This window comes from Pseudonaja textilis, chromosome 14 (genome assembly GCF_049901715.1).
Source record: "Pseudonaja textilis isolate UNSWEBS1 chromosome 14, rPseTex1.2, whole genome shotgun sequence".
In the NCBI taxonomy this organism is placed as follows: Eukaryota; Metazoa; Chordata; class Lepidosauria; order Squamata; family Elapidae; genus Pseudonaja; species Pseudonaja textilis.
In genome coordinates, this window is record NC_142003.1 from 17,645,928 (window position 1) to 17,658,230 (window position 12,303).

At 38.9% G+C, this 12,303-nt stretch overlaps 1 protein-coding gene across 7 annotated transcripts in view; it reads right to left on the reverse strand.

The window, feature by feature from the left end:
- RBFOX1 (RNA binding fox-1 homolog 1) overlaps positions 1 to 12,303 on the reverse strand; it is a 1,842,789-nt gene that overhangs the window by 1,624,824 nt on the left and 205,662 nt on the right. For all 7 annotated transcript variants that reach the window (XM_087912645.1, XM_087912641.1, XM_087912643.1 and 4 more), the window contains exon 2: positions 2,419 to 2,478. In XM_087912645.1, coding sequence (XP_087768771.1) covers positions 2,419 to 2,478 — 60 coding nt within the window. The remainder of the gene's footprint in view (positions 1 to 2,418; positions 2,479 to 12,303) is intronic.

Here is a 12,303-nt window from a genome sequence, read left to right on the forward strand (position 1 = left end):
GAATAGAATAGGGCATGGATTAGACACACAAGTGTGATTAGACACACAAGGAATTTGTCTCTGGTGCAGCAACTATCAGTGTATATGCAAAGCAAAATAATAATAATAATAATAATACCAACATGAGGGGTTATTAAAGAAGATAATAAGAAGAATTATAATACTACAGCCATTGTACATGAATAAATATAATTTGACATAAGATAATACTGTGAGGAACAGGTGTTCAGCAGCCTAATGGCACAAGGGTAAAACTGTCCCTGTGTCTAGTTTATTTGGCATGTATTGCCCTATAGCAGAGTCCTAAGGGGAGAGGATGTGTTATTTGAGAATTGGCAAAGAATATTACCCACATCTTCTGAAAAGGGAGTCTGACTGACTTGTATTTTGGGAAAGAGTGATCCTTTTTTTTTTTTTTGAGGATCCACTGGGTGCCAGTTGGGGAATTCTGGAACCTTATATCCATCTCTCTTAAAGTTTCCAAGGTTGAGAAACACTGCTCTAGAGCAAATATACAGCAAGTGCTGAATTTCCACCAATGCCTTTCTCAAACAGAGGTGTGATGTATGAAGCTGTCAGAGTATAAAGATTCTACCACAAGCATTATCAATTCCAGTTGAGTTTTCCTTACATTACTTGTGTTTACCTAGGCAACTTCCACCCTCTCCTGCTTTCCCAAAGCTTTTATTACATTTACGGGGTGTCAGCATTTCCAAGCTTCGCTGGATATGTAATCAAATACTTAATTGTTCTTTTAAAGTATAATCAGACAAAGCCAGGATAACCATTTTAGCATTCAAACAACCCCTCAAAAATAATCATAACCAAACAGACAAACTCTCTTAAACCCCAGCTCCCAAAGGAGAGATAGTACTTTTCATCTCCTGCCTGTGGAAGAATAGTGTCAGCAGAATTGCACACAGGTGCTGACATTGCTAAAGTTTATTCGCGGCCGTTATGCTGAATATCAGCCACACAGTTGTACTTATTATGCAGCTCCAAGATTAGCAATGCCATTAACACTGGAAATTACTCCATTTGCAATCTGGCAGGTTCCTAATTCTACAAAGGACAATGAATCTTGAGTTAGGTTTTATCTTTCTCACCTTCTCTTTATGGTTGATACGATGTCTTTAGGTGAGACTGGAGTTGTTGTTGTTGTTGTTTTTTAACATGCTCCCAAATCTATACTCCCAGCATGCCTAGAAGCATGGCCAATTGTCAAGCTAAGCCCAAGAATAATGTTGACCAAGCCAACCAGAGTTCACTTCTGTATTTGCTTAGACACACTAGACAGAATCTTGCCAGAATAAATATATATTACTCTCACCCTGACAGATGTAGCCATTGGCTACAATGGATTCTCCCCCACTATGCAGACTCCAAAGGCCTACATCCCTGATATTATTTCCCTTGTATACATTTTTGTATTTGTAGATACCTGTTCCATTTCGTGAAACAAACAAAGCTGCATGCATGTGAGAAGGACTTGGGACTTAATAGATGTTAACAATCTAGATAAAGAAGACGTTATCATTTGGTCCATAAAATCTCTATGTATGATTTGAATGATAGTTTCTTCTAACTTAAATCTCTTTCCAGTCACCAGGAGGGAAATACAGTTCAACACACATTGTCTTTCTAGTTTTGATTTCCAGTGCTCAGGAAGGGAGGGAGGGAGGGAGGGAGGAAGGAAGGTATAGAAGTGGCATTGAAGAAAGAGAAAAAGAAAAATGGAGGGAGGGAGAGAGAGAGGAAAGAAAGAAGGGCAGTATAGAGATGGTATAGGAGAGAGAGAGAAAGAAAAATGGAAGGAGAGAGGGAGGGAAGGAAGGAAGGGAAAAGGCAAACTCATGAATAAACTTCATTTTAATCCTACCTTTGTTTTCTCACCTATCCAACCTGACTTTATTTATTTATTTAATTTTTCCAATCTCTCTCCCAACCCTTTGCATGATTTCAGCATCACCCCAAGAAAAACCATTCTGGAAAAGCCTTTTTCCTACTCACTTACTCCATCTTGAGCTCCGCCACACATCCAACAATTGTTCAACATACAAAAACGGATATCTCAAGGTCTCTAATGAACTTACACAGGGTCCCTTTCTGAACCAGCCCCCCGCCTTTGGTGACCAAATCACCATTCTGCTCATATCAATATTGCTGAAAATAGATAGTCATCTGAAATTCACTTCGCTCCAAGCAACGCAAGATCCACCTGTCCACATATAAACTAAGGAGATCACCTAGTTTGGGTAATGAAACATCTGCAAGAAAACAACCAAGCTCAGAGACCACCAAGGACCCTGCGCGTATCAAAAATGGGTGAGGAAAGAGCCACAGACCAAAAGAAAATGCAAAGGAGGAGGAAAAAGTAGATTTAGAGTCTAATCCATTCAACAAAATGTTTCAACTTACTGAACCATGTGGACCAGTCCTGGCATTAGGGGTCACTTCTGCAGCATCAGTTTTATGGCTCTGAAATTAAGAGAGAGAGGGGCGGGGACAAAGGATGTGAGAAACAAATTTGACAATTCTGCTGCTTGCTTAGAACATAAAACGTAGAATCATAGGACTGGATATAAAAATGATGTTGGGACTCTAAAAAGAGTGCAGAGGAGAGCAACAAAGATGACTAGGGCACTGAAGGCTAAAACATATAAGGAATGGTTGCTGGAACTGGGTACGTCTAGTCTGATGAAAAGAAGGACTAGGGGTGACATGATAGCAGTGTTCCAATATCTCAGGGGCTGCCACAAAGAAGAGGGAGTCAAGCTATTCTCCAAAGCACTTGAGGGCAGAACAAGAAGCGAAGGATGGAAACTAACTAACCAAGGAGAGATCCAAGCTAGGATTCAGGAGAAATTTCCTGACAGTGAGAACAATAAAGCGGTGGAATGACATGCTCCAGAAGTTGTGGGTGATCCAGTACTGAAGTTTTTTAAAGAAGAAATTGGACAACTATTTGTTCGAAATGGTATAGGGCTTCCTGCTTGAGCAGAGGGCTGGATCAGAAAACCTCCAAAGTCCCTTCCAACTCTTGTTATTCTGGAAGGGACCTCAGAGGTCTTCTAGTCCAACCCCCAGCTCAAGGCAGGAAACCTTATACTATCTGGTCAAATGATTGAAAACCTCCACTGATTCAGCACCCACAAGCCCAGGAGGCAGGCTGTTCCATTGACTGATTGTTCTCACCGTCAAGGAACTTCCTTTACCTCTGGGTTGGATCTCTCTTTAACAAATGTCTACCTGTTGCTTCTTGTTGTTCCTTCTGGTGCTTCATCCCCCACTTCCCTGGGATGGCTTTTCAAGGATTGGAAGACAACTGTCCTATCAGCCCTGAACCTTCCCCTTTTTTAGGCTGAACATACCAAGTTCCCGCAACCATTCATCCCATGGTGCAGCAGTGGGATCCTACCTGTTCCACTACTGGTTTGGGTGATCATGTGTGCGCCTAACGTGCATGTGCAGCTTTCACCCCATTAGCGGAGGCCTGCAGTACCAATCAACTGAGAAGATAAAGAAGAGAAAAGCGCAGGGGCGGGTGGAAGAGCAGATCCTGGGCTTTTCTCTTCTTTCTCATCTCAGCTGATCGTCGGAGGCTTTTTTTTTACTACCGGTTTGCTTGAACCGGTCCAAACCAGTATCATATCACCACTAATATGGTGCCAATAAAGGATAATATTTGTAATATTTGAGGGGTCCTTGGTGCTCTCTGAGCTTGGTCGTTTTCTTACAAATATTTCATTATCCAAACAAGGTAACATCATGAACACTGATGATGTTACCTAGTTTAGGTAATGAAATGTATGCAAGAGACAACATCCAAGTTCAGAGAGCACCAAGGATGCCTCATTCATCATACAGTTTAGCCTCCAGATCCCTTATGTCCTTTGTTGCTCTTCTCTGCACTCTTTCTAGGGCCTCAGCATCTTTCCCAAGGTCTCTGATTATATCCCAGTATATGGAAATGAGGGATGTTTATATGTTTCTTTGGGAAAGATTAGATATCTCTTCTCACCAACTTCAGAGTTAGGTAACCAGTTACCTTATCCTTAAGAGCTAACAAATAGCTTTTTTTTCTTCCCTTTTTCTTTTTTCTTTCTTTTTTAAATAAAGTTTATTTAAAATCAACATATATTTTCAGATAGATAGATAGATAGATAGATATAGATATAGATATAGATATAGATATAGATATATAGATATATAGATACATTGATATATCGATATATCTTAAGTTTTTGCGGGTACTTACATGTACGGTATTCAGCTTTGTTCAGGTATTTTCCCATGTCATTATAGTTGTGCTTTTAAAGTTGTAGCAATGTTTCAGCAGAATCTCATCTGCCATCATCAGGCTTCTGTATTGTGTTCGTCTGTGAGTCAGACTTTCACAGCCGTTTCTGTTTTTAAATCTGTTTTAAAGTCTGACTCACAAACACAATACAGAAGCCTGATGATGGCAGATGAGATTCTGCTGAAACATTGCTACAACTTTAAAAGCACAACTATAATGATGTGGGAAAATACCCGAACAAAGCTGAATACCATAGATAGATAGATAGATAGATAGATAGATAGATAGATAGATAGATAGATAGATAGATAGATAGATATAGATATAGATATAGATATAGATATAGATATAGATATAGATATAGATAGATACGTATATATTCAACTATTAAAAGACAGATAATTACTGAAGGTATACAATTAATGCTTAATAGGGAAACATACATTTTTAAGCTTAATGCCAAAGCACCTATATTCTTTATAAATATTTTTAAAACAGGAAAAAAATCCCCCAAACAACATAAATATTTAATTTTCATGCTTTCCTCATTTTCTGCTTGAGCTGAAAAATCCCAAAGTTTTTCTGCTTGGGCTGAAAAATCAAATGCTGAGTTCTACAACCAGCAAGTGACTCATTATCTCAGTTATATTTTTAAAAAATAAAAAAAGGAAAACAAAGTTTAGTGAGAGGCATCCATTTCAGACAACCCGGTTTCCTTGTTCTTTTTGGCACTTGCCAGCAGTTTGGATGAACTGAAAAGGGTATTGGACAACATCTTCATGAAATATAGAGCTACCAATATCCATTTGCTACAATGTTTTATTCATTTATTATATTTTTATCCTGCTTTTTTTTTACTTTATATAAGTAACTCAAGGCAGTCAACATACCTAATACTCCTTCCTCCTTCTACTATCCCCACAACAACCACCTTCTGAGGTGGGTTGGGCTGAGAGAGAAGGATTGACCCAAAGTCACCCATCTAGTTTTCATGCCTAATGCAGTATTAGGACTCCCAGTCTCCTGGTGATTAGCCCAAAGTCATCCAGCCAGCTTTCATGCTAAAGGCGGGGCTAGAATTCCCAGACTCCTGGTGATCGGCCCAAAGTCACTCAGCCAACTTTCATGCCTAAGGAAGGATTTCAGAACTAGAACTCCCAATCTCCTGGTGATTAGCCTAAAATCACCCAGCCAGTTTGCATGCTGAAGGCAGGGCTAGAGTTCTCACTGTCCTGGTGACTGGCCCAAAGTTACCCAGAAAACTTTCATGCCTGAAGCAGGACTAGAACTCACCATCTCCTGGTGATTGGCCCCAAATCACCCAGCTGGCTTTCATGCTTATTTTTTGTTTTATTATTATACATTATTTCTTGGTTGCTTGTTATATTACCAGGTACTAACTGTCTAAGTACCAACTGTTGGACAGTAATGTTAGAAGATAGGCATGGAATCCATGCCTATGAGCTCCTTGAATGGCCTTGGTTGTCCCTTGTGGGACTATCATTGGCTTGACCCAGCCTCAAGATTCTTCTTGGATTCTTCTCAGGTTCTTCTGCCAGCTATCAAGGTTCTGACTGATGAACCCAATCAATTCAGCACTCTGAGACTTTCAGCTTTCTGAAAGAACTGTTTTACTGAGTATATCACTTCGGCACAGATGAAAACAAAACCAGCTCTAAATATTTCCTGTGTGGTTTTTGTATAATTAAAGAATAGATAATGCCCACCCTCATTGTCACAGGTCACATTGTCCAATTAGGTATTCTGGCATCGCTTTGGTAACTCCCTTCAATCTCTGGCCAGCAACTGTTGTGATGACCTGGGTTCCCATGGGATGATCTGTTGCTGTTTTCTGGTCTGACATTCCAGAGCTCCCTCCTCCCCTCCCCCACCAATGTGTGGCAAGCTGAGAAATTGAAAGATGGCTGCCACAAGCCTGATCCATTTCACAGTTGACACCAGCCCAATTATTGATACTTTTCACTTTCCCCAAAATCTGCTATTAGCTCTCAACCTTTGGGATTCTGGATCTTTGTCTAGAGATTTGGACCTGCATTGATATCAGGCCTACAACTAAGTCATTCTAGTCCTTAATTACATTTCATCCCTGGCAGAACAAGAACCCTAAGACATCATTTGGGATGACCAGATTACAGATAATCAGAGTTGGAAGGGACCTTGGAGGTCATTTAGTCCAACCCCCCACCAAAGCGGGAGACCCTACACCATTTCTGACAGATGGGAGTCCAATCTCTTCTTGAAAGTCTCAAGTGATGGTGGTCCCCCAACTTCCGAGGGCAAGCTTTTCCATTGGTTGATTGTTCTCACTGTCAGAAGGTTTCTCTTTATTTCCAGGTTGAATCTCTCCTTGTTCAGTTTCCATCCATTAGTCCTTGTCTGGCCTACAGGTGCTTTAGAAAATAGCTTGATCCATTCCTCTCTGTGGCAGCCCCTCAAATACTGGAACACTGCTATCATGCCTCCCCTGGTCCTTCTCTTCACTAGACTAGCCAAGCCCAGTTCCTGTAACCATTTTTTATTTTTTTTAATGAATTTTATGTTTTATGTTTGACCACCAAAGCCAGCCACATGTTGCCTATGTAGAGAAGACACACAACCAAGCCAATCAGCTGGTATGTCAGTTACTACCAGAAACATGTATGGATAATGACTTATTTTTGGCCAACACCAAGCCAAACTTTTTTCTGGCAGTTTAAAATTTGATCTAGACATGGGAGGAGGAGGAGGAGGAGGAGGAGGAGGAGGAGGAGGAGGAGGAGGAGGAGGAGGAGGAGGAAGAAGAAGAAGAAGAAGAAGAAGAAGAAGAAGAAGAAGAAGAAGAAGAAGAAGAAGAAGAAGATTATTATTATTATTGCCAAAGCATCCTCTGAGGGCCAAATTTTAAACATTAACATCACCACCCATTATCTGCCTTTAGAGAATAAATAAATAAATTTGAGATTCTTGCTTTCGGGTTCTTAAAAAAAATAGCATGTATCCCTCAGGCTAAGAAATGAATGTAAGCAAGAACAATTACACCTTTTCGGAGTTCAACAATGTCCTAACAATACATTGAACAATCTCTATCATTTATTACCATGTAAATTGTTTCACATTGCATGAAAGGGGAAAAAACCACCAATATCCCTTCAGAAAGTCATAAAATAAGGAAGTCAATTTCAAGGACAATTTAGCCTATGTGTTACCCTTTATGTAACTCTCTGGCCCTTCGGAAAAAATATGGCTAGCATCTACAAATGCAATATACCACTCAGCTTGAATATTTCATTCCCAGGGAAAAGGTTTCGTACACTCTGACTTGAGTGCTTTCCTGTTAATTGTGACTGATGAAAAACAGTTTTGGATCTGCCTCATCAAGCCCTCTATCAAAGGAACCACAATTGCTTTGTCTAAAGTGTATATTTTTTCTTCTGTTCATTTGTGTCTCATTTTCGAACACTTCCTGGATAAGTTCTTGCAGTTTTCTTGGCAAGATTTCTGAAGTGGTTTGCCAGTGCTTCCTTCCTAGAGCTGACTGGCCCAAGGTCACCCAGCTGGCTTTGTGCCTAAAGTTGAAATAGAACTCACAATCTCCCAGTTTCTAGCCTGTTGCCTTAACCACTACAGCAAACTGCCTCATATAAAGCCGACATACAATAATGTATTTGGACGGCAATTCCATAAATTGAAAGAGTTTCAGAAGTAATGAGAAGAATTAATTCTCCCATTGCATCATTCATACTATGGCAACTGAGTTACAAACCAATTATTAGCAATAGCAATAGCACCTAGACTTATATACCACTTATAGTGCTTTACGGTTCTCTCTAAGCAGTTTACAAAATGAGCATATTGCCCCCAACAATCTGGGTCCTCATTTTATCAACTTTGGAAAGATGGATGGCTGAATCAACCTTGATCACTCAGCATCAAACTCCTGACTGTGGGCAGAGTTCTAACCACTGTGTCACCACGGCTTCTTGTGAAATTAAATAAATGCTTTCCTGTGTTTCGTTGTTTGGCAGATTTTGAAATGCATATCATCATTTGGTCCACTAATAGGATGAGGTGACTTTTTTCTCCTATGTACAGAGTAGTATCAAAGATCACAGTGCATTATTATCAAGATGCAACTTTCTCCAGCTCTAGAGTTGTAGCAAGAAACATCTGAGGATCTATAAAGATGATAGAAATTGGCTGTGTAATCATGCTAAATCTTCAAATTGCCTAGATATAACATAGGAAAGAAATATCCTACTTCTGATAAGACAACTGTTTGGCAGTTCCAAATCTCATTTTGATAGTTACAAGATGGCTGACAGAAGGAAACCAGCAAAACACTACTAAGCTATTGAACTAGATTCCCAAAGGGGCTTTTCAAAAGATGTGGATGTTCTTGGGTTTTTTTCTGTTAAAAACATTTTGCTTCTCACCCAAGAAGTTTCTTAATGTTTCATGAAGTTTCAAAGGAGTGTTTTTCTTTGACAAAGCTTTGAACAAAGCATCAACCTTGAACCTGCTTTGTCAAAACAGTAGTCCCTTCTCTTAGAAGACCAGCATGAAGCCCCCATGATCTTGATGTCAGTGTGGTTCAGAGAAATTTGAAGGTTTCTCTGCCCCATTAAACTTTCATGTAGCAGAAAGTTGAGAAGAGCATGTCCTAACAATAATGGTTGAGGGACATACTAAGCTTCTTGTTCCAAATTCTCCATGATCAAGCAGAAAGTCACCAGCCCCAAACCCTTTGATATGCAATCAAGGTTTACAAGCTGAGTGGTTGGCAAATATCTTGAAGCCACTGAAGGCAAAACATTTGGGGAAGGTAGATCTGAGAAGAGCCTTCTTCCATAGTGGTAGCCCAAAGCAACTTGAGATCTCTAAGTTGCTTCATAGAATAGAATTCTTTATTGGCCAAGCATGATTGGACACACAAGGAATTTGCCTTCGGTGCATAAGCTCTCAGTGTACATAAAAGATATAAGTGATAAATCATGATCACAGTCATCACAACACTTAGTGATAGTCATAGGATGCTAAATAAGTATATCAATATAAACTGTAAAGATACAAGCAACAAGGTTATAGTCATAAGTAGAAAAGGAGATAGGTAATAGGAAGGATGAAAAGAACAATAGAAACAAAGTCTTAGTAAATAGTTTGACAGTGTTGTGAGAATTAGTTTTTTAGCAGACTGATGGCATGCAGGAAAAAAACTGTTCTTGTGTATAGTTGCTCTGGTGTGCATCAAGAGGAATCAATTGATTTTTCAGTTTTTGATGAATCAGATCAGGTTGCCTCCATCTATCTTGGATGGATGGATGGATGGAACTCTTAACTAGCAAATTTTCAGTTTCTTTCATTTCTACTTCTCTCCAATACTACCTATCACATCATTCAGCCTCCATAAAAGTTTTGGCTATATCACCTCTCTCATTTCACAAACTGAATCATATTTGATTAAAAAAATCACTCACTAGTGCATATCCAAAGATAGTATTGTAAACTTATTCCAACACTAAACTTCTGCAATTGAATGCAAACTTTTTGCTAAAAGGCATTTGAGGTATATTATCAGTACATTTAAATTGTATTCACTATTTACCTTAAACCATACACATTAGCTTCTAGACCTCAGAGGTCCTGAAATAATTAAAAACATTGTTGCCATGAAAATATTATAGATTAAACTATGTAAACAAACCAAGAAATAATTGGAAATCCTTTAACCCAAAACTCCCTGGGAATAGTGAGAAGACAGTTTAGAAGCAAGTAGTTGCCTGAAGCTTACTTCAGATTCCAACAGAAAGACTATATAAAGAATATATTATGTTAAAGTTAGGTTAAAAAAATGATGCTAAGGGTAAACTGTAAAAATAAGTAGCTTTCATATTTACATTTATTAATCTTATGGCATTTAATGAAATATGTAAAAGGATGAGAAATAGAAAATCTTAACACAGAAAAAGCAAAATAAAAACAAAGGTCTCAAAAGCCATAAATAGGTTTAAAAAGATGGATTTAGATACTCTGCTGTGCCACACAAACCTCTAATATTTTTTGAACAGAACTATTATGTCTTATAAAATATGTAGCACATGATTTAGACCCCGCGGTGCAAATCCAGATAGAGGTCTGTACTGCATTTTTGCAGTAAATCCTGGCTAAATAAACCATATGTCAACTCATAAAATATTTCTATGGTCTTTTTAGAGTTGCCAGCAGAAAGGGAGGGGGGAGCAGTGCAGCAGCTTGCAAACCCAAACTGCATTCCATAAATGTTTTCAAAGATAGTAACTAGGTAACTGAAATTTCTGCCGTGCAAAATTCTAACTAGAGAGAATGATTGATGACTCTTAGCTGTGGATGTATCCCATTGGAGAATGTGAATTATGATACACCCAGGGGGTGGGGGGGAAACCAGGCTGAAGGGTGACAATGAATTATGTGCCTCTGAGTTGACTACACCCAGGCCAGAGGTGGGTATTCAGCAGGTCTGACTAGTTCTGGAGAACCAGTAGCGGAAATTTTGAGTAGTTCAGAGAACCGGCAAATATCACCTCTGACTGGAGATTTTACAGTGTCCTTCCCCTGCCACGCCCACCAAGCCATGCCAACAGAACCAGTACTAAAAAATTTTTGAATCCCACCACTGACCCAGGCAGTGCCAGATGATTTAACTCCCAATAAATTATGTTTAAGTTTTGGAAGTTTGGCTCAAGACTCATGATTTAAATGGGGGTAACTGCCAGAATCCTGACACCATAGCTTACTGTCATGTGTGAATCAACCATCCCTTGAGATGAAATGAATTTCAAATGCAGATCTTATGAGAGGTTATATTAAAAATGGACCCTTAACTACAAATTTCTTACTTTTTTTAAAAAAAAAGTCATTTAAAAATTCAAAAAATGTTAATTGGGAATGGTTAATAAAATCTGTCGTCCACCCCCTCCCCAAATTAACATGGGCTAATCCATTATCTCCCAGTTATCAATTAATAAAAGATTCCAGAGGCTTGTCCAGAATGCAAAGAAAGGAAGAACGTGGCAAGCAACATACATAAGTTCAATGCGGGTTAAAAAAAAAAAAAAGAAGTCCATGAATGGATTATAAAGGTCATCTTCAAGAATAAATGTTATGCTAAAGGTCGGGTGAATTACTATTTACACTGAAAAGACCAAGCTAAGGAGTTATGCCCTTTGCTTTTAATATTTAATCATTAATTTAAATTTCCGTTCCCACCATTACTTGACTCCTGAATTCTTTTTACATATTAAAAAATTGTGGTGTCTTTTTTAATATATATAAACAGTACCATTTGCGTGATTTTATTTGGTGCCAAGCCAAATATATCTCCTAGTTTAATCCATGAATAACATTTCTTTATTGTAGTTAAGGAGATACCAGTGTGTTTTTTGTTTTTAAAAGTGATATAACTAGATACCAGTAAAGAAATAAGCAGGCATAGCACAGATACTAAGAGGATACACAGCCAGTGTCAACACCATCTGATGCATATGGAAAAATGCCCAGAGGGGAACAGAACTTAAAAACCTGATGTGCAAAACCTCCCGTGAAATAGTAGCAATAAGCAACAAATGGGAACTGCAAGTCACACAAGCATGACACAACTGATTTGATGGAACAGTGCTGCAGGTAAGTTGCACAATACACCCCACCAGTATTTCTGCCAAGAAACAGCTCCATGGGCTGAAGATTGAACAGTATGACAGTCCAGCGGCTCAAAAGCTACCTGACAAGGTTTATCAGCAACATTTGCCAATTAGTTCCTTAGTTCTAGGATTGCTAGTCAATTGCATTGGTCATTAGTTGTGTTTGGTCATATATGTCTTTGTTAACAATACAACAAGACAACAAATACAACTAGACAACTAGGCAATTAAAGTTCTAAAGGCAGCAGCAAAAGTTTGCAAGCTCTAGTCATTAACGCTGCTCTTACAATTGTGGCAGCTGGTTGAAAAGTTGACAGAGACACCTCTGAA